The following is a 23,776-nucleotide window of genomic DNA, read 5'->3' on the forward strand; positions in this document are numbered from 1 at the left end:
GCAGTAGCTGTGATCGTCCTACTCCACACCTTCCAATACTCCAACTTCATATTCCAATAATGACTAGGACTATATATCATAATAGTCCTGGGGAAGCTAATCTACCTTTCCTGCCAACTTTTACCTTTCAGGGCCATGTGAAAGGCCTGGGTTCTGGAATATGGACTCTTTTGTGTGCCTATGTGTATCAGGGAAGTAATGAAAGGTTTTCTTCCTAATATAGAAACATCCTAAATGTTTAGTATTTGCTCCCTATGTGGGTTAGTTGGCTTCCCTATTCCATGGCCACTGACTATAGGCCTAACCCTGGCCCAACTATCTTTGTAGCTCTTTGTCTCAAGAGAAACCAGTCAGGTTAGCAAATCTTACCAGTATTACTAGAAAAAAAAAATGCAGGATTTTGGCAGCAAAAATAGCGTCTTCATACCTGATGTGCAACTGATTTTTTCCTTTTGGGGGTGTAGTATGGGAGATAATTTTCCCCCTAAAACTCTAATTAAGTCCTACACTTGTTTGCCCCCAGCTCTTTCCAGCCCTCCTCCTGGAAGCTTCTAGGAACATGGAGCCCCAGGGTCTCATTGGGAGTTCATTCTTAATAGAAAGAAAACCGTCAGAGCAGAGATAAGGATTTGTATATATCTATATTATATATATACATATATATTTGTATATATATATATATATGGATAGGAATAGTATTCTGGAGTTGAGAAGCAGAGAAGTTTGGGGGAGGAGAGTTCACTGGCCTCCCCTACTTTCCAATGACTGACAGCGGCAGCTTCCCTTTCCAAGCAACCCCCGGCTGCTGCATCCCTGCACACCCAGAGCCTTTTTCAACAACTGGACCCTTACTCTCCCCACCCCCTGGGGTGCTAGGTCTCTGACACTTTCCTGGCACACACCCGTAGCTTCCTCTACGTCCTTCAGACTGGCACGCTCACCTCCCTTGCACCCTTAGGTGTTCACTGCCTGAGGAGTCCATCCGACCTTTGCACGCTCGCCCTGCCACACTCGTGCCTCTTCCTTATCTGCCGCCAGTCTCGAGCACTTCTCACCTGCACCTGCCCCTTAGGTTCCCCCTGCTCCTCCTCATTCTCGGCACACATCTAACCCCTCCCTACACGCTCTCCGCTTTCTCTCGCTCTCTCATCTTGCCCCCTAGCGGTACTATCCAACCCTTCCCTCACACTTGTCCTCCCAGATTAGCGGAACCTTAACCTCCACCCAGCTCAACCCTGGCACCGCCCCATTCTATTGCTATTGGCCGGCAAAAAAAAACGTTCCTCAGAGCAGAGGCCACGCCCTCAACTCACGCCTCTATTTCCTTCCTGAGGGTCTTCTGATTGGTCTGTTTGGAAGCCACTCGCCCGTTGCTAGCCTGTGATTGGTTGCCGTGAGGAGCGGGCACGGCCTACTCTGTTCGCGTCGTTTGACGTTCCCATTTACCCCAGTGCCGGAGTCCCCTCCTTCTCGCTGGACCTGATTAGCTCCTTATCCAGCTTCGGGCACTATGATTGGATACGGCGTCAAGGGGTGTGACAGCCTCCAGACACGGCCGTTGGCGAGCACTCCATTCTATCCCTCCTCCCCTTCTCGCTCCCTCACTGGAGGGGCAGAGTCCTCTTCCCCGTAGCCAGTCCTGATTGGCTGGCTGCACCCGTCCCGCGACGGCGATTGCTCCGTGAGGTTTCTGACCCCTCTCCCTCCTCCTGGAGAGACTACGGCGGCTCCGAGGAGGGGGAGGGAGGGGAAGGCCGCTCCCGTCAGTCAGACGGCTGTGGGAATCGCCGGGAGCGGATGGCGGCTGCTATAGTAGCCCCACCCGCCGTCGGGGGCGAGGAGACCGCGGCAGCAGCCCGGGTTCCGGGATCTACGGGGTTGCCAGGGAGCCGTAGCGCCGAGCGGGCTCTAGAGGAGGCCGTAGCCACTGGGACACTGAACCTGTCGAACCGGCGTCTGAAGCAATTCCCCAGGGGCACGGCCAGTGGCTACGACCTGTCGGATATCACCCAAGCTGGTGAGTGCACCCTTGCGCCAGGCCTGGGACTCGTTGGTCCTCATTTGCATAGCCACGCCTCCTGCATGGGTCCCTTGTGAGCTTCTGACCGCGCCTTCTCTTTTGCATAGCTACGCCCCTCCGGCCTGGCCCGGGCCGTATCTGAGCTCCCTCTGCATAAACTACCACCTTCCTTCCGTACCTGGCCGGTCGGCCTTTGCATTCGCTGATCGTTTGCAAAGCTATGCCCCAACTGGCTAAATTCTAGTTGGAACTTTTCTGACCGCGCCTCTTCATTTGCATAACTTGGCGTCCACTGCGTTGCACCGAAGCAGGCCCCCTCACCTAGAGCCGGAAGAAATCGTAACTACCATCTAGCCCAACCTCCTCATTTTGCATATGAGGAAACTGAGCAGCCCCCAAGAGCTTTAAAGTGACTTACACTTTTTTTTGGGTCCCTGCCCCTGGTTCTGAGTATGTCTCCTCATTTCGAAGTTCTGACTCTAATGACTTCTGACTACTTTCTTCCTCCCTTCTTCATCTCAAGTCTCACTGAACCCACTGCCTTCTCCAAGGGCTACCCACTTTGGAACTGATGGTTCTTGTTTTCTTACTGTAATCTTCTCACCGCACCTCCTCCCTCTCCGCTCCCCCCTACCCCTCCACCAACCCAACCAATCGGTGAGCCTAGGGGAAGAACCTTGCGAATTGAAGCCACCTTACCTAGGCTTACTGCCCTATCGTATCCCTGGTTTCTTATTTGAGGCTTCTCCTGTCCTCCGTCCATGAGGTCACTGAGAGGAGCCTGTGACCTCATAGGGACCCTAGAGTTCACATCTTAGTTTCTGCTCCCCCCCCCCCCCCCCCGCCAAGAAGGAAAGGTGATCTTATAGCTGTAGTTAGGTGGAGAAATCAGATCCCCAGAAGTGAAGGGAGAAAAGTGCTACAATCCCTTTTTCTCTCCTGACACCCCTTCTTCCTGGTTAAAGATTCTACTGTTTCACAACCGGGAGAAACTTAAAATAGATCCTGTTATCCAGCCTCTGTATTTTACAAATGAAGAAACAACTAGAGAAGGAAAGTAATCTTGCCTATGAACACACATGTGTAAACTTTCACAAATTACTAACTGGGATTAGAACCCATGTTTCTTAATTCCTAAATAAGTATACTTTCCACTGTAACACTTTATATGAACTATCTTCTCCATAACTTAATATTTGAGGAATAGATAGTAATGCCTTCTAACTCTGATATCTGCTAGGAAGATTGTCAGGGGTGCTCAAATTTAGCTGCTTCTTTAAGGCTGGCTAGGATCTAGAGCTGGCAGCTGTTAGAAAAGTGCATTCCTGGAGCCCAACCCTGGCCCAGCCTATGAAAGCTATCCCTCTTCTCATTTGATTTTAAACTGAGGAATTCTATACTTACTGAGAACTCTTCCCTACCACCAAACTCAAGGACTCCTTTCCTCTCTGGAGTGAGTATTTGTACTTACCCCTTCCCATTTCTGTTCTAGACCCAGTGTCCCTTTTCTTTTCTTCAGTTCTCTTAGGTTACATTATTGTGTGGCTAGCAAGCCTTTCTGCTTAAGCTAGCTTGGGGTTGTCTATGTCTTCTCACTCCCTACCAAATCTAAGACATCTCATTTTCTCTGTACCTCCTCTGTCTATATAATAGCCTTGCAAAAGACTAAATGTCACCCATGAGTTTTAGGGGTTTTTTTTGTTGTTGTTTTTTGTTTGTTTTTTTACAAGAGGCCCTAGAGTTGGAGAAAGAAGGAAGAGCCACTTAGAACAACCCCCCACTTCTCTCTCCCCACATTCACTCATCTTCCTTTTCTTTTATCTGGGACTTTGAAGTGTTTATCCACAGTTATATGTCAGATAGAGAGGGTGGAAAAATCCTAGCTTTCCTTATCCTCAAACCCCAACTCCCTCTCCCCCCTCCACAATTCCTTCTAGCAGTTCCTATATGGACTAGATTGCTTCTGTTCTTTACCAGGTTCCTTTACTGTGGTAGGCCAGGGTGGAAAAGGGAAATATCTGAAGCCCTGGGCTCCTTAAATTGTTATATCATAGGATCATGGATTTAGAGAGGGAAGGGACCTTCTAAGTCATCTAGCCTAACTCCTCTTCATTTTATAGAAGTCCTTTAGAAAAACTAAGGAATTTTGGTTTAAATTAATTTTAATTAAGCAGTTGCTAGAGCCAAGTTTCTAACCCTGGCTTTGTGACTCTAAATTCATTCTGCTTCTCATCTACAACCTTCTTTTAGTTCTTCAACCTCCTAATTTCTGCTTTACAGCCAAATTCTTCCGGCTCAAAGGGGAAAATGAGGTCACTGTGTTCTTCAGTAGGAAGCCTGAGTACTTACCACCCTTCCTCCCTCTTTCCACCTGTTACTATCTTCTTCTTCACAGAGAAGAAAAAACTTTACTCCATCCTCCCCAGAGATTCCCTCTTCAATGTTTCCCCTCTCCCCACACAATGATAAAATAGCAGACTTCCTTCTCCTTCACGTTCTTCATTTTGCGTTTTTGACTTGAAAGCTAGAATCTCTTTTTTCTTCCTTTCCTCAGCTCTTTCTGAACTGGAAGAAATTATTTCTTCTTCCTTCCCAAGCTCATCCAACTCAGTACTTCCTCCATACAGGAGAGATGCCCTGTGTTTCCTCATTCCAATGAACTCTATTATCTGGGGCCTAAAACAGGGATGAATCCGAGGTGGGGTTCAGGGAACAGTTCTAGCAAAAGAGAAGTGCTGGCAGCCTTGCTATTGACCACATCCTGTCTCTCTTTTGCCCCTCCACCCCCAGCCTGTGTTTCTTTCCCCTCCTACCTTGAGGTCCCTTTTTACAACCCCATGCCAGCCTGTCTGCCCACTCCTCCCTACCAAGGTCATGATGAATGCAGATAGGAATCCTAAATATTTCCCAAAATGTCTTTTCATATGATACAAAGCTCTCGATAGGCTGGGGAAAACATAAAGCAGAAGCTTTTCCCCTCTGCTTGCCCTGTGAAAATTTCAGGCAGTTGGTGCTGGAATAGGAGAGATTGTTTTCCATTTCACTTCCTGTCATGAGGCCAGTTTCCTTGGGGAAAGTTTTTCTGGGGGGCCAGATCCCCCTACCTTTCGAAAACTCTTCCTACAGCACTGGAGAATAGGGGTGGGGTATAATCCTGAGATTTATTCAAGCTTTCTACTCCAAGTCCTGTAATATCTACCTCTGCAGTTGACCAGTAGGAAAAAAAGGGAGTCCTGAGTTTCTAGGATTTCTGGGGAGGAGAGAGGCAGGGTCTGGCTTAGGTGAATTATTTTTAGCTACTTGAGTACTGCTGGGTCTCTCCTCCCACTGCTCCCTACTTGGAAGTTGGGGGAGAAAGATTGTTTCACAGAGGATTGAGCTTCACACAGCAGGGTCAAGTGGAGAGGAAATGAAACTGGTTGTGCAATCTGGCCCAAGGAGGAGGGCTTGAGTGGGGAATGGGGGTTGTTGGGGAGCAGCCAATGGTAGCTCCTCTGGGCAAACAGCCATCTGGGGCCAGTCTGGAGGGAATTGGTTTAAAGGAAGGGTGCTTTTTTTGGTTTGTTTTTGTTTTTAAAAAACTCTTCTGTCTTAGAATCATTAATTATTGGTTCAACCCCCTAAGGCAGAAGGGGCTAGGAAGTTAGGGTTCAGTGACTTGCCCAGGGTCAGACAGGTAAGGAAGTATCTGAGGCCAGATTTGAACCTAGGTTCTCCCATTTTTAGGCCTGACTTTCCATCTTCTGAGACACCTAGCTACCCCAAGAGGAAGGTTTTTTTTTAAATACTGGGGTCTTTACCTCTAGCTCATCACTACTTAGAGAAGGGTTTGTCTTTCAACCTGATCAGTTGGACACAAAGAATCTTGATTTCCCCAAGACAAGCGTAATTACCCAGCTCAGGACGAGGTGAGGATGGGAAAGAGGAATATGTAGGGAGATGGGGAACTCTTCCCTCTTCCTTTTCCCTATTTCAGGCTCTTCTATGTTCCTTCTGCCCATAACCTCAACATGTCCTCTGTTTACCTTTGTTCTCTCTCATCTTCTTGCCCTCATGGGGCCTAAGCCTTAAGGGGCTACCCCTTTGTCATAGTAGGAAATGGGATCCCTATGCACCAGCTCTGGGTAAGGCAGGGACTGTTATATAGAGTCTGAGCTTTTCCATAGTTATCCCCTACTTTACCTGATCTCTAGACCTATCCAGGAACCGGTTCCCTGAGGTGCCAGAGGCAGCATGCCAGCTGGTGTCCTTAGAGGGTCTGAGCCTCTATCACAATTGCCTTCGGTGCCTGAATCCAGCGCTGGGGAACCTCACGGCCCTTACTTACCTCAACCTAAGGTACAGTGGTTGTTTGGGGAGGTCTCAGCATTAGAAGTGAAGGGGAATGGGGATATCTTGCTCCACTCTTGAGTTACATTGTAGGGATTGAACCCTGGACTGTCAAGACTTTACAGAATCTTCTAAGGAGGGAGGTGTTCCCTGAGCCATCTAGGTCTGAATTGTGAGCCTACTTTTTTTTCCTCCCACTACAGCCGGAACCAACTGTTGTCGCTGCCTCCTTATATCTGCCAGCTGCCCCTTCGTGTGCTCATTGTCAGCAACAACAAGCTGGGAGCTCTGCCTCCTGACATTGGGGCTTTGGGAAGCCTAAGACAGCTTGTGAGAATGGGACAGCTAAGGAAGGGGAAGAACCTTGGGTTCTTTGGAGGGAAAGTTGAGGAGAAACAATTGCTGGGAGTGGGGGGAGGGGGGGAGAGACACACAGGTGATGATGCCAAAGAATTAAATCAATGGGGGTTAGAGGGACTGGCACAGGGATTCATGGCCTGACCTTTGTCTCAAGCCCCAACTTCCTCCCTAACTTCAGGATGTAAGCAGCAATGAGCTTCAGTCCCTTCCCCTCCAGTTGGGTAACCTCCACTCCTTGAGGGACCTTAATGTTCGGAGAAACCAGCTCAGCACTCTGCCTGATGGTGAGGGAGGTCAGGGCCTGGGTGGGGAATCCTTAGTGATCTTTAGGAAACCTCCCTCAACCCCCTTCTCTCAAATTAAGCAGCCATTTAACATGTATGGGTCCTGCCCTCATAAATCTAGTTGAAGAAGCCAGATTAATAGACATGAAACAGAAAAAAATATAAGCCAGTTTGTAAGTTAAATGCTAAATTGTGTGCTTCTGATTATAAGTATACTAGGAAATCAGAGAAAGGAGAGACCAGTATGGGCTGGATGAGCCAGGGAAAGCTTCATGGAAGAGGTGAAACTTGACTTGAGTCTTGAAGGGTAGTAGGATTTGAATGGAGAGCATTCCTAGTGAAGGTAACATGATAGAAGGCACAGGCAGGAATGAGCATAGTGTGGACCAGTAGAGAGACCAGTCTGTCAGGAATAGAAGGTGTTTGGGGGTGGAGGAGCAGTGTGAAATGGGGTTGGATAGGTAAGGGTGGCACTGACTTTCCGTTCCACCATCCAACCCAAAATCATTGTTTGCTCTCCAGAGCTGGGAGACCTTCCTCTTGTTCGTTTGGACTTCTCCTGTAACCATGTTTCTCGAATCCCAAACTCTTTCCGCCGCCTCAGGCACCTCCAGGTCATTCTGCTGGATAGCAACCCCCTTCAGAGCCCTCCTGCACAGGTGAGGTATCCTGGATCTGGAAGGGCAGGTGGGCAGGATTCAATATATCTATAGAGCCATTTTCCAAAGTTGGGAAGAAGTGAAGCCTGAGGAGGATTGCCCTTTGTGGTTCTCCAAATTTTCCCGTTTTTTTCTCCTGACTCCCAGATCTGCCTGAAGGGAAAGCTTCATATCTTTAAGTATCTTTCATCAGAGGCTGGAGAGCGGGGAGTCTCTGGATTTGGGGACCTGCCACCCTCTCACCCATCAGGCTTTAGCCCCTGGTGAGTCACAGGTTATAGAGGAGTTACCTAGTTAATAAGATCCCTTGTTCTAGCTTTGTGGACCACAGTGTTCAGGGTAGTTTGGGATTGGACTCTTTCTCAAATAACAAAGAATTTGAAGATATGGATGTGATGGGGGGAGGTGGGGTTGCCATTGGGGAGGTAGGGATGTTAGAACTATCTTGTTGACATTTGACCATGCCTTCCTCCAACTCTAGCCCTGTGGAAGATTTGTTCCCTGGACGTCGGTATGATGGTGGGCTGGACTCTGGTTTCCACAGTGTTGACAGTGGAAGTAAGAGGTGGTCTGGAAATGAGGTAGGGGCCTTCCCAAGTTGGACATTTCTTTCCTGGTCCTATGAAAGAAGTGTCTTCTTCCCAGACAAAGAGATCCACTGGCCCTAGGATATAGGGATGTGGTCAAGGAGCCTTTTTATTGGATGTAGGGGGCTGCCCACTTGCCAGCAGGATACACACACACACACACACACACACACACACACACACACACACACACTTTCTCTCTACTCCCACTCTCTCATCACGTGCTGTCCAATTGTGATGTTGGGGGTTGGTCTCAGAGGCCTCATTCTCCCTCTCCATAGCTGACAGATGAATTTTCGGAACTATCTTTCCGTATCTCAGAATTGACCCAAGAACCTCGGGGGCCTAGGGAGCAGAGAGAGGATCGAAGTGGTGAGTGATGCCTGGGTGCCAGAGATTGGAGAAAAAATGGGCTATTATTAGTGATTCTGGAATGGGGAAGGTGGAGCTGCTGGAGGCTTAGATATTCCCATGACCTTCCCTTGATCTCCTCAGGTTGTGGGGACCCTGAACAAATTGACTTCATAGATAGCAGTGTACCTGGGGAGGAAGAGGACAGAGGTCCTATTGAGGTGAGGATGACCTAGCTTCCATAATTCCCAGGGAGATGGGGAGGGCTAGGTGGACCCTTGAGGAAAATGTAACATAACAAGGTGCATATGGACATTACCATATGAAATCTTTCAGCATGACTGTTGTGTACCTTCTTTTCCCAATCCTGTACTCTAGGAGCAGCAACTGGAAGAGCACAAGACCCCAGAGATAGAAATAGAAAGGCCCCCTAGTGCCAGGTATTACTGCCCCAGTTCCATTATCAGCCCACTGCCCTAGTATCACCCCCATTCCACGTTGTGAATCACTTCATTCTGCCCCATTGGTGCCTTTTTTCTTCTCCTTTGACTTGATGGATATCTTTTCTCCTCAGTTCTCTCTCCCTTTGGACTCTATAGATGGATGCCCAATTATTGACTTCCCTGTGACCTTTCAGGTTGGTGGAGCCAGCTGGGGAAGAACGTCGCCGGCCAGACACACTGCAGCTGTGGCAGGACCGAGAGAGGAGGCAACAGCAAAAGGAGAGGTATGACAAACAAGAGTGAGACTGGTTCAGATGGGGAACATTGGGATGATATTAGACTTATTGTTTGTCCGTGTTTGGTTGGTAGAGGAGAGGGGATAGATTTATAAGAAGTTACTGCTCTGATGCTTCCTCCTTTCCCCACTATGTCAAAGGCTTTGATCTGTTCTTGATGTCTCCCACCTTGGCCCACTTCCCACCCTATGTGAATATTTTTCTAATGTGTGTCTTCCATTTTCTGTCTTTTTGGTCTCTTTGTAAAAGTTTCCTGAAACTGGCAAACAAGGGTAATGGTGGAAGTGCTACCAACATAGCCTCCAACAAGTAAGTCTTTTCTTCTCATCTCCAACATCTGATCACCCTTTGGCCTCTCCCAGTATATCCTCCCCCAGCTAACTCTCTCCCTTTAGCAATTCCTCCAAGCCAAGTGGCCCCCAGCCTGGAGCTCCTATACCCAGCTCTTCATCTCCAGACCTCCACACAGTCTGTCCAGGTGAATTGGGGTCCCTAAGGGGGATAAGGAAGGGGCATCTCTTAGATGGTGGTGGGATCTTTAGGAGAACTATGAACAGTGGTGGGATGGTGGAGTACTACTTTAACTTTCTCAGGCTTCACTTTTCCCTCCTTTTACCCCTATCCCACCCCCCCAGCCACAGGCCCTTCTCCCCAGCCACTTGGCCCCACCCAAAGACCAAACAGTTTCCTGTTCCGTTCATCTTCTCAGAGCAGCTCAGGTGAGTTGTAGGCCTGGTGAGCTGTTTTCTATATCCCTCTGCCAGTGCCTGTCACTCCCCTAACCCTTTTACAAATTTCTACAGTTTGGGATTTTATCTGACACTTGCGAATTCTCCAGTATCCCAGTTTCCTTTTTCAGAGAAGCTGACAAACAGCAAGTGTTTTGGATCTAGATAGCTGGATCTTAGTTGGAATATTAAGGGAAAATGTGGCAAATGGTATAGAGAAGGAGAAATATCATCGTTTTGTCAACTTTGTCTTTAGCTTCCTCTCCAGGCCCATTTTCATCAGAGCCTGTTCTGAGACCACGACGGTCCCCCCAGTCAATGGAGGATAAGGAAGAGTTAATGGCTCAACTCCGACAGGTAGAGTTTCATCAGCTTCATTACATTTGTATTCTCAAGCACAGAAGTAGGTTTGGATTCCCTTCAGAGACCCAGGAATCCTACTCCAACCTCCTTTCCCTTCCCAAGTACAAGTACTTCCCACTTCATGGAACTCAAGAAATCTGTTGCTTTTCCCAGAAAGAGGATGAAAAGAAAGATAGCTGGTGCTCTCATCTTTGACTCCTCAGGTCCTCGAATCTTGCCTACAGCAGCCCCTGCCTGATGATTTAAGTGATGCTCTGGCTAATGGCGTTATCCTATGTCAGTTAGCCAATCACCTCCGCCCACGATCTGTGCCCTTCATTCATGTTCCCTCACCTGCTGTGGTTAGTATATAGGGGACAATAGGGTGGAAGAAAGAGGAAGGGTCATTTATTGCCTCTTATATTTCACCTCTCTAACTTCCTCTTTCCTATCTCAGCCAAAACTTAGTACTCTCAAGGCTCGAAAGAATGTGGAGAGTTTCTTAGAGGCCTGCCGAAAGATGGGAGTCCCTGAGGTATGCTATGGCAGCTTATGAGGGTGGAGTGGGTGCATGCTGTGGAGGGGAGAGAGTCTGTGCAGGGGGGAGGGAGGCCGGGCATATTATGCATGAAGGAAAGGGAAGAAGGGGTCCTAGGCCTTACCAGAAGAATGTCAATATGGGAGAAAGCTTAGTCTACCAATATAATATCCTCAGCATGTGAGGGAAATTTGGGAGGGGAAAGTTGTACTGCTGCTGATGTCTGTCTGTTCTGCTTCCCTGCCTTCCTGACCTATCACAGGCTGACCTGTGCCTGCCCTCAGACCTCCTCCAGGGTACCACACAGGGGCTACGTACCACGATGGAGGCTGTGAAGTGTGGTGGTGGGGAGGGCCCCCTCCCCCTTGGGCTCTCTCCCAGCCTGGGGGGCTTCGCCGCCTTCTACGTGGTCCTCATGTTCCTGCTCTATGTCACCTACGCTCGGCTTCTAGGCTCCTAGGACCCTGGAGCCTGAACGTCCCCAAACCTCGTGTGCCTATTTATGACAATTCCTTCCCCTACTGCCCACCCCCTCAGGAAAAGTCTCATTGTGGGGACTACCCCTCTTTTCTCTCTGACCAATGATGCCTTCTGCCCTCACCAAAGCTGTACCTCTTCCCTTTCCATAAACATACAATGACTTCAGAAGCCCCACATTACGTAGGGTCTCCCTCTACAATGGACCCCTAGCCTCTACTCATTTCTGTGGGCCCTCATTGTGGGTCTTCCACCTCTTAATTCTCTCTGGCCCTTGATTCTTCAGAGAGGCTTTGGGCCCCTGCACTCCCTCCTCTGTTTCTCCCTGCCCTCTTCCCCCCCCCCCCCAGTCCTCCCTTGTTAAATTATCTTTATTTTGTAGAGAGATCACTATATTTTTAGGGGATGATAGGGCCCTTGCCCAAATCCTCCCTCTTTGTTTATAAATTGTATAGAACTTGACTTCAGCCTCAGTGTGTGTTTGTTATGTATATTTTGTTTCTGCTTGTGTCACTTTGTGCCATCTTCCTTCTTGGCCCCCTTTTCTAGATAATAAAGAGGAAATCTCCTGAGCTGTGTTGCCCCACTCCAAGGCCCTCTAATAGTATACTTTGAAGTGCCTCCCTCCAGATCTGCTTCAGAGCTTCTTTTCCTCAGAACCTGTTAGCTTAGAGTTCTAACCCAATTCAGCAATTGATAATTGAGCACTTTGTCAAGCACTTCCCCATCTCATCCCTCCAAGGCTTCTCTCTCATCTTGCCAGTCTGTGCAGTGTCTGTATGCAGGGCTGGATCCAGGTGACAGTGTTGGCTAGCTACAGAAAGGGAGAGGGCAAGTAGCCAGGACCTCAGGCCTCTTTATCACTTTGGGGATCCCTGCCTATCTCCCTTCCATTCAACTTGTGTCCCTTATTTACTGACTAAGGTGGGAGAAGTAATCAAGACTGAAGTGAAAAGCCAGGCTGGGGTCTCCTGTTTATCTCTCCAGGAAGGGGTGGGCTAGAGAAGATACTTCATGAAGACTAACCTAGGCTCCTTCCTAATTTCCCATCCCCTCCCCCCAGGAGTCCCTGTGCCAGCCCCACCACATCTTAGAAGAGGAGGGAACCCCTGAAAAGGGCCTCCCCAACATCATCACCGCTGTCCACGCGTTGCTGGAGCAGGCAGGGTCCCGTGGGCATTCTTAGGAGAGGGGGAAGGGGAGATACAAGACATCCAGGAACCCAGTGGCTACCCTTCTCCCTGCACCAGCAAATATGGATGGATATCTTTAGGTTACTGCCACTCACAATTCAGTTGAAGGTGGGATGGGGCAGAGGGACCTTCAATCCATATTCCTGCCCCTGGACTCTTAGATGGGTGGGAAGACCTCAGCCTTGGCAGTTACTGTTTCCAGACTCTTCCTGGTGTAGGGAGCAGTAGTTCCTACTGAGATGCTGTGGTTCTCCAAAGAACTCCCCATGGCCAACGGAAGAAATGGCTAAAGACTGGATTCTGGGGGGAGAGGCAAGGGAAGAGGGCTGTGATGGAACAAGAAGGTATCTGGACTAAATCTCTCCACACCTCAAGCTGTGCCAGGTCCCTCAATAAAGAATTACCAGGAGCTTCCTAGGTTGACTTGGTTAGACTGCCTGTGAATGAATGCCTTTCTGTGAAACGTTTTTTTAATGCCTGGGGGGCGACAGAGAGGAGGTTCCTGTCTATTCCGGTGTATCTTTACCTCCGACCATCTAATTCCTTCACATCTCTTCATTTTGGTCTTTCTCCAGTAATTCTATCTGCCCGCCTCCCTTTTTTTCGACTTTTTCTCTGCTGCCCTGCCCCATCAGTGACGTGTAACGATTCCCTTGGGGGTTCCCAGCAGGTAAAAGGTCAAGCCCCTCTGACCTCCACCCTTTGGTTTTCCCGCCCACTTTGCGGCCCTCCATGCGCCATTTTCTCATATTTCCCCACCCAAATGGGCGGGTTCCCGTTAGGGGGCGCCACGCCCCCCTGCTGAGTTAGCACCTTTTTAGTACTTGCGTACCTGGGTTGCCGCGTTGGGTGGAGGAGGGACCTCCGGACCAGGTCCTTTCCTAGGTAAGAAGGGTCTGGGCGTTGAACTGGGCCTGGCCGGGTCTGGGGCACCTTGGGTCCAAAAGGGCCCTACCTCGTGGGATTCAAGGCCAGCCAGGGAGGGAAGGGGATTTTGGGCTCCAGGTCATGGTCCTACTTAAGTGTGGCAGGAGAGCCAGAAACAGGGTCTCTGGTCTGAGGGAAGAAACAGTGGGAGCAGGGTGCCCAGAATGCTGGAGGAAAGGTCCGCAGGTGGGGGGGTTGGGAGTGGGAGACATAAGATGCCCAGGTAGAAGAATTATGAAGCAGGACTCCCATATGACTAAAATGGTGAAGAGGAGGTAGTCTGTGTGCTCTCCCCCAGTATGATCCCCTGTCTTCCCCTTGGGGAAGGAGAGGAAGGTCTGGAGAAAGACCCTCTGGATGGACAAGAGGACAATGGCTTTGGAGAAGAGAGGCCAGGGGATGTCCCCCAACCAGATTGGTGAGTGGAGGTGGGGCTGGGTAAAGCTCTAGGAAGGTGGGGGTCCAGCTTAAGGGAATAAATGGGAGAGATGAGAAGTGGCTTCTTAATGGTCCTCTTGACTTTCAGCCCCCCCCCCCCCCCCCCCGTGGCCTCTCAGGCCCAGAGGGCCCAAATTCAGCCAACAAATGGCAGGCTTCACTTCTGTGAGTAGCTTGTGGGGGGCCCAAATAAGTGAGCTGAGATTCCCTATCTCACTTTTGAATTTTGACCTCCATTGCTGACTCTCCTTATTCTTACTTTGCCTTTTCCCTTCTGGTTTTTTGACTTATTTTGACTTCAAATTCCCTTTCTTTCTAGCCCAACTTCCCACCCAGAGCCTCAAAGAGAAGAGTCAGCCAGCTCCCTGGGAACCAGATTATAAGAAAGAAACAGTATTTGAAAGGGTGAAAGGGGGGTGGGTGGGAAGGGCCAAAAGGGATTTAAGGGTGGGGTGAAATTTGTAGAGTGATTGGAGGGAGGGAGAGGATCTGTGTTGAATTTTCTGATAAAATCTTTTCCCAACCCTAGGCAGGAAATTGTGGGCCTGGTACCTCAGTCTCATACAGGACCATCTGGCATCCATCTTTCTATGCCCTGTATGATGCCCAGTGTCGTGACCCCCAAACACTAGTTCCACCTGAAATAGAGGGGAATCAAGACAGCTCCCAATGGGATGAAGGTACTGAATTTCCCTAACCTGGTCACAAACCTAGGTCTAAGAGGCCCAGGATATGTTGATGGATTGAGGAACTTCAAGATTCCTGTTTGGGAACCCCCTTAAGTTATTTCCCTCTTTGATTCAACTCAAGCATTTAGCACCTACCATTATGAATCTTGTACTGTGCTTGTACTTGTATTCTGGGCTTCCAAAGAAAGCACCAACTTGTGGAGCATCAGGGAAGACTTTTTTTCCTCCAGGAGGTGACAGCTGAGCTGACCCCAAAGGAAACTAGGGGGTCTAAAGTAAGGATCGAGAAAATACCAGGGATGGAGAGTCTGAACAAAGGAATCCAATGAAATGACAGCAAGTAGGACAGTTTTGTTGCACTCTATAGAGTGAGAGTGAGGGGGAGCAATGTAGTCAATACCAAAAAAACTTGTTTCACGTAGGCCTTTAAATTCCAAACAGGAGTTTGCATTTGATCCTAGGAGAATCACTGAAGTTTCTTGAGCAGGAGCAGGGAGTCACATGGTCCGACTGGTCCTTTAAAAACATCTGATTTGCTACCAATTTGTCCTGAGGGAAGTGCAAATTTTGCTGGCTAATTCAGAAAAACTTAGACCTCAACGGTAGTTTAAGAGGAGAGAGCAATTTATTACAGGCATAGCGACCTCCGACATGCGATGTCCAGTTCTGGTTACAGAAAAGAACATGCAAATGGAGGGTAAAGCTGGAAAGGTGGGATCTGAGCCAGATTGTGGAGGGCCTTAGGTGTGAGGCCAGGGATACATCGCCTATTCTAGGGGCAATTTGGAAACATTGAGGCTTTTGTGCACTTCTCAGGGACTAGGTCCCAACCCAGCTTTAGGATTATTTGGTTGTTGTCTGTAGAGGGGTGAGGCTGCTAGAGGCCATTAAACCTTTACAATATTCCTCTTTGAGAGCGTGGAGGGCCTGAATTAAGGCTGTGGCTGTGATTGGATGGAAAGAGTCCAATGGAGAGATGTTTAGTTAAAATCTGTGGAATTTGCCTTCTGATTGGGTTTGGATGGATGAAAGAGGAGTCTAGGATGACTTTAAGGTTGGGAAATTATAATCACTCCCTACCCCTCAGGGTTGCTAGGAGAAGGAAGTGCTTTGTGAAACTTTAGCATTTGCTAATTACTATCCCTAGGTTTTCCTGCCCTCGGCTCTGAAGATTTCTTTTTCTCGGACCCTCTCTTGCCTTCCAGTGCTCGGATTCCCCTTAGTCTGTCCCAGCCTCCCCAACAGGTGAGAAATCCTCCCTTTCCATCAGGGTCGCTGGGGTGGACTTGAATGGGGCCCTTAAGAAGACTCAAGACTGTCCTTCAAGCTAACCTAAATATTGTTCTTTCTTCAGGTACTGAGGAGATCTGGGCGGCTTCTTACCCCACCTCCTATAATGTCAGTCTGGCCACAGCCTATCTTGACCTGGCAGAGCGGTCCAGAGATAACAGCTATTACCAGCCTACTTGAGATGAGCCAAGGGGGCACTGAATCAGCACCCCCTACTTCAAAGGCCAGCTAGCCAAGCGTGGTTCTCTCCTCTCAGCCTGCTCTACTCCCTGGGAGTTCAGTAGAGCAAAGATACATACATACACCCCACCCCCACCCCCCAGTCTCATCTCCTGTTGCTAGTATTGGGAGTGAACTGAAGGTTCCTTTCTGCCCAGATCCCACTGCCACACACCCCCCACCCACCTCCAACCTTTCCTATGTATGTATATGGCTGTGTTGGGCTGAATAAAGAGGGTAATGTGTATTCAAGTGTCCCACAATAGAAAAGTATTTAATTAATCATTCCAGGCTCCTATAGCTAAGTACTGGGGATACAAATGCGAAGAATCATACTCTAGCAGTGTACAGTCTAAACTATTTGTGGCATAGGCTCTAGTATGTAGTATGACTAGGAATCTGAACAGTGGGGATAACAAGTCAATCCAGATCTTCCCCCTTTCCACTAGTAATGAATGTTCTATTGTATTGGTTGCTATCATCACTCACCCCATATCTAGGGGATGGTAGCATATGAGGAAATCACTGGAGTAGGGGGCAGAAGGGGCTGGAACAGTGCCATTAATTAGTGCAGTCTAAAAGGTGGGCTACATTGTCTCTGCTAAGACTAATGATGAGCATAGCCTTGCGTGTTTACTGGGGGGGCCGCCATGGGAGCAGAGATGTGGGGGAAAGGAAGTTCCCAGAGGTTAACGGGGCTGCACCCAGAATTACAGGGTATTTTTCTCTGAGGGCCTTACCAGCTACCAAGGGAAAGCTGCTCCTAAGATTCTTCCTTGCTCAAGGAAATTTGGTCAGGAATAATGCAGGAGCTATGAGGCTGATCTGTGGCAGCTAAGGGTTTATGTCAGGACATTCATCCTGACCAACAGGATGCAGATCTGGTGGTCTCAAGAGCACTACTCCAGGAATTCAAAATACCAATTTGGAAGGGGCAGGGAATGAGGAAGCACCTCCAGGGAAGTTGCCACAGGGGAATTCCCCGTGTTCCTCTGTCAGGATTCTAGAGAGAAATAAACAAAAAAAAAAGTCAAGAAGCTATATATGTGGGCAGTTTTTTCGAAATGCCATTTTTCAAAGTTGAAATACTGGGTTTTGTGTGTGCATTTTCTTGGTCTGTCTATCTCTTAAGATGTCTGGAAGAGGGCAGGTAGTGAGGTTAACCCCTCAGAGATTTTACTGGGGAAAGGTATTAGCCTGAAGGGCATACTACCTGGGGGAAAAGGGTTTAAGGCTAAATATCTTCGGTTCCTAAGGGTTGGCTGTATTGGACACCAAGGAGGACTAGGGCCAGGGCTTTCCACAAATTTCCCTTCCCCCAATCCCAATTAAATCCTACTGCAGCCCAACAACTGGAAGACGACAGTTGTCCCTTTTGCTACATTCATCACCCTTGTTGGAAAGGGAGGAAGGGTTGACAAGGGCACCCTGACTTGCACACTCACCCTCTTCACCCAGCCTCCCGAACTTGATCTTGGCATAGGTATGGGGCCGGGCCCCACGGGTAGGGACCAGAGGACGAGCCTGAGCCTGGGCCTGACTGCTTTGTCCTTCTTGCCCCGGAAGATCCAGGTCGACGTAGTTGAGGCTGCTTTCCCGGTTGGCAGTGGGAGTCTCCTCTGCCCTGCCGGCCTCCATGGCTAAGTAGACTGGACCTTCAATGCATTCGTATTCCTCTGCCGGCTCCAGAGCCCGGGGGGTTGTCAGTTTACTGGCATCCTGGTGTTTACAGCGGCCGCTTTGGCTATCGTTGCAAGTCGCCGGATTGCCAGGGGGAAGCAGCTTTATTAATCTGTGCTGCGGCTCTGAGTAGTGGGGCACTGAGCTGGAGGAGTTCCTCGGCGACTCCGGGAAAGACCGATCCATGGTCATATATTCGGAGCCACCCCAGTTTCCAAGTGGCCGATTTGGAGGATTAGGAAGCGATGTATCCGTCGGGGGCAACCCCATCACCATGTAACCCTTGGCCTCGATGCCTCCCATGGACACATAGTCGCCCTCGGCCTCCATAGCTATGTAGTCCCCCAGCCCACTTGGCTCCAGCCCCACCTCTGCCTTGAGGGCATAGCTCCCAGCATGGCTCTCTTCTCGAGCCACACCCCAGGCCCGAGGGGGGCTCATCTGGATATAATCTTGGCCCCGGTGAGCTCGGGCAGCGGGTGTGGTTGGAGACTCGGGTCGGGCCAGGGCCGGGGACTTAGGGGCGGCCGGGGAGGTTCCCTGAAGTTGCTGTTCTGTGCCCAGCCCGGTCCCACCAAGCCGTTTCATTGCGTCCAGCACAGTCTCATGGATATTCCGGGCCACCAGCGCGTCGGGAGCCTGCAGCCACAGCTCCCCCGGCCCTGTGGGTGCCGATCTGCCGAGCTCCAGGAAAAAGAAGGCGTCGGTATGGCCACAACGCCGCACACTGAGTAGGGGCAGCGAGAGGGCAGGGGGCGGCAAGGAAGGGACACGGCGAGGGCTTCCGGATTCCCAGACCTCTCCGGTTTCCCTGGGCTTCCGCATGAGCCCCAGCGCCCCGGAGCTCAGGCACAGTCGGTAACAGCCGCAGCCCAGGCTACGGGTCTGTAGCCCGAGCCCCTTGGGCCGCAGGGTCACTGGCCACACCTCCTGGCACGCAGCGGGGTCTCGGGCCCCGGAGTCCTGGTCCGGGCTCCAGCCTGCAGGGAGGGAGGAAGGATGACGGGGAGTCTGAGCGGACAAATTCGGAAGACCCGGGTAAAGGGACCTGCGGGATTATTTCTGCAATGAGTGCCCCTAGGGGGAAGGCGGGATCCGGATAAAAGGAACCCACCGATGGAAGGAAACCTTTTGCCAGGTTCCCCACTAGGAACCTCCACAGGTCTAGACTTCTCCCCCTGGTGGACAACCCAGACTATCGTCCGGGACTCCCTGGACCGCTTTTATCTTCCTTCTAGACCTGAGGCTCTCACCTGTGCTTGCGCCCCCGGCGGCAATGGCGGTAGTCGCGGCCGCCGCGCGGAGCTCGAGTATGGCGCGGAACCAGGTCTGCTGCTCCTCTTCACTGGCAGCCGCCAAGCCTAGGCTGCTGTAGTGAGTGTAGAGTAAGATAAGGTGGCCCAGACGCGTATCGGCGCTCTTGGTGATAGTGCACGCTCCCACCAAACTCACGCTCCACTTAGGGCGCACGGCCGTGCCACCTTGCAGCCCCGGCTCTTTCTCGGCGCAGGTAGCGCGAAATTTCTTCTCACTCTTGTAGCATTCTAGTCGCGGAGGCTCTGCGCGGAGCACGAAGAAACGAAGCCGCTGCGACTTTTGCTTCCGCAGATGACCGCAGAGCCATACATCAGTGGGACAGGACCAGGGCAGAGGAACGGTCCGCGAGTCTGCGGAGGAGTGGGACTCCAGGGTTGCACCAACCCTAGTACCACATGTGCCCTGCTCCATCTTTGGGCCTAGGGGTCGAAGAATTGACCTAGACTTGGAAGCAACTAGGGAAAGAGAGGGTGGGGGAGTTGTGGACGTGAGTTCTGAGTAATGAATGAAACGTGCATGCATTCTGCCAGGTAGGGCAGTTCTTTAGTGGGGCTAGGTCTTCAGGGCTGCTTGAACCCCGCTGTCTCCCCAGCGCTGGTTAAGCTAACCCAGGAGAGCTATCGCCTGAGTCCGCTGCTATCTCCTAGCTCCGACTTCCCCAGGGGGAAGGGGAGAGAGTGGCACAGCGAGCCCAGGTTCAGTTGGTCAGCGCTGTCTGGCTTCCCTGTGAGTTCCTTAGGAGTCTGGGGTGGACGCAACAACTCTAGCTCCTTTGGCAGTCCCTGGGGACTGCTACCTAGACCGCTCTCAGAGTCCCACTCTTCTAGGGATTTAACCCCCTACGGACCAGAGGGAATACTGGGGTAAGGCGGGGACGTTAGGATTTTGCCTAGTAAGGGAAGAATTGACCGGAAACTTGAGACTCGGCATTCGCCACCGCGCGGCGCTGTAGCGAGTTGCCAGAAGTCGCTTGTGAGGGAAGAATTTCGAGCCTGAGGAAGAAGGGAAGGATTGTGTCTCCCGGCGTCAAGCTCGAAGGGTGGTGTTTGAGACGTCGGCCAATCAATCCCTTTGGACAAACCGGCCAAGTGCTGGCCAATAGGCATTCGCCGCCAGTTACCTCCTCGCCCCGCCCTCCCGCTCCTGGCGGTGGTCTGGCGATTCGACCTCAGCTCCAAACTACCCCGCCCCCAATCCCTACCGAATCCCCTCCCCGCAGTAACCGTGAAGGCGAAGGCGAAGGCGAAGGCTGAGGCTTTATCAGCTGTATTGGTTGCTTGTAGTTGGGTCGGAGTAGGAAGAGTTTAGCAGTTTAGCGTAGTTTTTTATTTCCAGTCGCCGGAAGATTTTGAGAAGGCCTGCAGCGGCCCCCAGCGGAAGGCCAGGCCCACCAGGACCCCAGCCAAGTGTCCGCTGAAGGAGACCCTGGGAAGGAGAAAGAGACTGTTGGGAGCGGTAGTTCGATGCTTCTGCCCCTGGGTCGGTCTTGAGCCGAAACCGAATAGGCTCCGGGGACTTTTTCGTTAGAGCAATGTGGACATTAATCGAATCCCCTATGTGGACACTTGTGTAAGAGCAGTTTGAAGAAGGGCATTATCTGAGGTCACTGAGCTCCTGAAGAGTGAGGAGCCCCAATGAAGGGGCAAATGAACACATGATGCAGAAACATAAGACGCCACGTGGCAAAAGCCCGGGGAATCGGGATCAGGAAAATCTTAGAAATTAGGGAACTTCATTGTGGCCGCAGTTGCACCATGTAATTCTTAGCACATCAGGAGTCAGGTCCGCCCTCACATACACACATAGTCTATGAATCCTGGTGAAGTTTACGTTTGTCCCCAGCCCAACCCAAGCACCCCACTCACTTGGGGGCGATTACGCTGACCACCAAAGATTCTGCCAGGCACAACAATAGGTTCCCCACAAGGTTGCTGTCGGAGCTGGACATCACCTGCATGGCAAACAGGACACCTTGGGGGTGGAGGGGAAGAGGACTCCATGGGTTTACTACCCTCCAGGAGTCCCAGATTCTCTTCCCACCCCCTCTCCTTTCCAAAGGAATCATGAAAATTCCCAGCTACACGGTATAGCTTCATCCTTGGGAGAAACATAATATAGCTCAAGGCAAAGCAATTTCTCTGGATATTTCAGGCTGGATTAGTGTGGAGGTTCAGAATGACTGCTCTATCCAGAATTTGGTTGACCTGAAGCAATGGAAGACTGATTTTCCATGATACCACCCTACCCCGCCACCCCTGGGGTTTTTTTTCTCTTTGAAATAGGATTTTCCTGTCCCTCCTTGTACCCGAGAAGCCAAGCGCACAACCAGCACGGTAACCAGGATCTCGGAATGGCACCTCCATGGCCAAGTTGAGGACAAGGTGAAGGAAACCTGTGAACAGCGCAGCTGAGAACATCAGGATTAGCATTCGACCTGTGCCCACAGACTGTTCCAGATGACGTCCAGTCAGCCACAGCCCCACCACATTGCAGGCGAGGTGCCAGGGGTTCTCATGGTGCACAGGTGCCAGCAGCAGCAAAAGCCACCAGCGGTTGGCTGTAGCCAGTGAAAGGCAGGAATTGTTGGGGTCCAAGAGTGGCCACAGGAACAGGCTTATAATAAAGGATATGGTCCCCACTGTGGCTTGGGGCCAGGGTACTGGCCCCTCTTTTATTGCTATCACCATAGGTTGAGGGAGGGAGGACAGAAATTAGGGAACTCCAAGCATTTCCCCCAATTCAGGTAGGCCTTAACTTTCAGCTTTCACTTTGCAGCTGGAACCCAGGTGGTCTTATCCTCCCTAGCCCAGATCTTCCCAAAGGGACCCAGGTGCCCATTCCAAGCCCCCTATTCTCAATCTGGTCTGATTTGAACCCACTTATGGGGGTTGAGGAGTCCCTTCATATCAGCCCCTCCTCCAGACCTCTATTCAGTCTGGTCCTTTGTGACAGCAACTGTGATTTCACAGAGATTAATAACCCTACCCTTGGGTCTGGACCCCTCCAAGCAAATAGCAAGGTGGTCAAAAGGGGCACTAGGTAACTATGGGAAGGGACAAAATAGGTAGATGAGGGACCAGAATTAAATGTTGGGGGTGGGGAGGAAGGGCATTTACTAAGTAATCCAACAACTTTCTGAGCATGGGGTTAGGGGGGACCCAAAACAACAAAAATAGAGAAAAACAATAATCAGTTGTTCACTGAGTCACAGCTAATTCACTCAGATATGATATGCTACTGTCTTAGTAACTTTAAGGAGCTTGCCTGAAAGAACTGACTAGATCTGGTAGGTGGGGAGTAGCAAAGTAGGAGTAGGAAAAATACTGTTTCCAGTTTATAAAGCGCCTCATATATTCTCATTTAATCCTCAATTATTCCTATAGATAAGAGAGCCCTATTGCATTGATGAAGTAAGAATAGAACATTAAATAATGTGTAACTAGGTGATGGTAGAGTCATGATTTATCTCAGATCTGCCTGACCATTCTGGTAATTCAGAGAGAACCTCTTCCAGAAAGTTGGAAGAGGGACACACCTAGTGTTATTGCCATTCATATATGGTCTCCAATTTAGCTTCCTGAATTTTAACCAATCCAGAGAAAGGTGTCAAGATAGTTCCCAACTGCTGACTCCCTAAATTATTTTCTTACCTCAGAAGCATGGTGGAACCTAATAGAGAAATAAGTAGTTTTAATGAATGCTTATTTTTATCTGTGCTTCATGGGTCTCCAAGAAGAACCTGAAAGAACACACACATACCTCTCATGGATATACTTGCTAATGCTGATACGGCTAGGGGATGTGTCCCTGGCAGATGACTAGATGACCTCACAATTGTGTATCATTTGATTATTTTCAAAATATTTTTATGTCATCTGATTAAAAGAATTTATGACTTAGACTTCTGGCCAAGATGCTTCCAGGGTGACTTCATCTCAGAACTGCACAAAGTCAGAAGCTCACAATCTATTTAAAAAAGGGAATCTCTCCAAAAAGGTTAATGCCAGGGACTAAACAAGATGGAAGCCTCCCAGCTCAACCACAGAACACTTATAGCCAGCAAATCTTTGTATCCAGAGGCAGCAAGAGCAGAGAAAGCTCCAGGATGGTTGGAAACACAATATGGACTTTTGGGAAGGACTTGGAGCAAAGGCACCTAGACTGGGTTGTGCAGCACAGGCTACACAAGCCCACAGGCTTTCTTACTCTCCTGAGAAGCCAAAGGAGAATAAATTGTTTAGAATGTAGGAAATGGTAAGCTTTACCCAAGTTAATGAACTCCCTGAAAATTAGACCAAAAACAAATCAATAACTATGAGACAAGAAACAAGAATGAAATCAAGAGAAAACTTTTTGGGGAAGCTAAGTGGTACAGTAGGATAGAGCATTAGGCTTGGTATCAGGAGGACCTCATACATTTCCTAACTGGCCCTGTTTGCCTAGCACTTCTCTTAGAGTTGTTACTAAGAAAGTAAGGGTTTTTTAAAAAGAGAAGACCTTTAATAATGAGAAAAATTATCTATTATTTTTATGTTTTTTAAAGCTGACCAGGAAAACAGATTAGTAAGAAGCATTTCGGACTCTGAAAACCATGATTTTTTTTTAACAG

At 49.7% G+C, this 23,776-nt stretch overlaps 3 protein-coding genes across 6 annotated transcripts; 2 read left to right on the forward strand and 1 right to left on the reverse strand.

Moving 5' to 3' along the window:
* The first annotated feature begins 1,732 nt into the window (after nt 1–1,732).
* Nucleotides 1,733–11,876, forward strand: LRCH4 (leucine rich repeats and calponin homology domain containing 4). 3 transcript variants are annotated; one of them, XM_044673484.1, is made up of 18 exons: nt 1,733–2,017; nt 6,214–6,358; nt 6,553–6,679; nt 6,888–6,993; nt 7,516–7,652; nt 7,800–7,915; nt 8,134–8,233; nt 8,521–8,611; nt 8,735–8,811; nt 8,969–9,030; nt 9,228–9,317; nt 9,579–9,638; nt 9,725–9,807; nt 9,965–10,048; nt 10,314–10,414; nt 10,624–10,761; nt 10,857–10,934; nt 11,200–11,876. In XM_044673484.1, exons 1-18 carry the CDS (start codon nt 1,798–1,800, stop codon nt 11,395–11,397), a joined length of 2,013 nt encoding a protein of 670 aa, XP_044529419.1. In that variant the 5' UTR covers nt 1,733–1,797; the 3' UTR covers nt 11,398–11,876. The 3 variants fall into 3 exon arrangements, with proteins under 3 accessions (XP_044529419.1, XP_044529418.1, XP_044529417.1); XM_044673482.1 differs by having other exon boundaries at nt 1,745–2,017; nt 10,326–10,414; XM_044673483.1 differs by lacking the exon at nt 9,965–10,048 and having other exon boundaries at nt 1,743–2,017.
* A 722-nt stretch (nt 11,877–12,598) lies between these two features.
* On the forward strand, nt 12,599–16,435 carry SAP25 (Sin3A associated protein 25). Of its 2 annotated transcripts, none has more exons than XM_044673486.1 (5): nt 12,599–13,952; nt 14,292–14,377; nt 14,502–14,652; nt 15,809–15,906; nt 16,016–16,435. In XM_044673486.1, exons 1-5 carry the CDS (start codon nt 13,892–13,894, stop codon nt 16,181–16,183), a joined length of 564 nt encoding a protein of 187 aa, XP_044529421.1. In that variant the 5' UTR covers nt 12,599–13,891; the 3' UTR covers nt 16,184–16,435. The 2 variants fall into 2 exon arrangements, with proteins under 2 accessions (XP_044529421.1, XP_044529422.1); XM_044673487.1 differs by having other exon boundaries at nt 14,292–14,365.
* On the reverse strand, nt 16,418–19,578 carry LOC123246324 (insulin receptor substrate 1-like). The gene is made up of 3 exons (XM_044675236.1): nt 19,116–19,578; nt 17,616–18,830; nt 16,418–17,173 (listed from the first exon to the last, which is right to left on the reverse strand). Exons 1-3 carry the CDS (start codon nt 19,576–19,578, stop codon nt 17,166–17,168), a joined length of 1,686 nt encoding a protein of 561 aa, XP_044531171.1. The 3' UTR covers nt 16,418–17,165.
* Between the last annotated feature and the right edge of the window lie 4,198 nt (nt 19,579–23,776).

Source organism: Gracilinanus agilis, chromosome 4 (genome assembly GCF_016433145.1).
Source record: "Gracilinanus agilis isolate LMUSP501 chromosome 4, AgileGrace, whole genome shotgun sequence".
Classification (NCBI taxonomy): Eukaryota; Metazoa; Chordata; class Mammalia; order Didelphimorphia; family Didelphidae; genus Gracilinanus; species Gracilinanus agilis.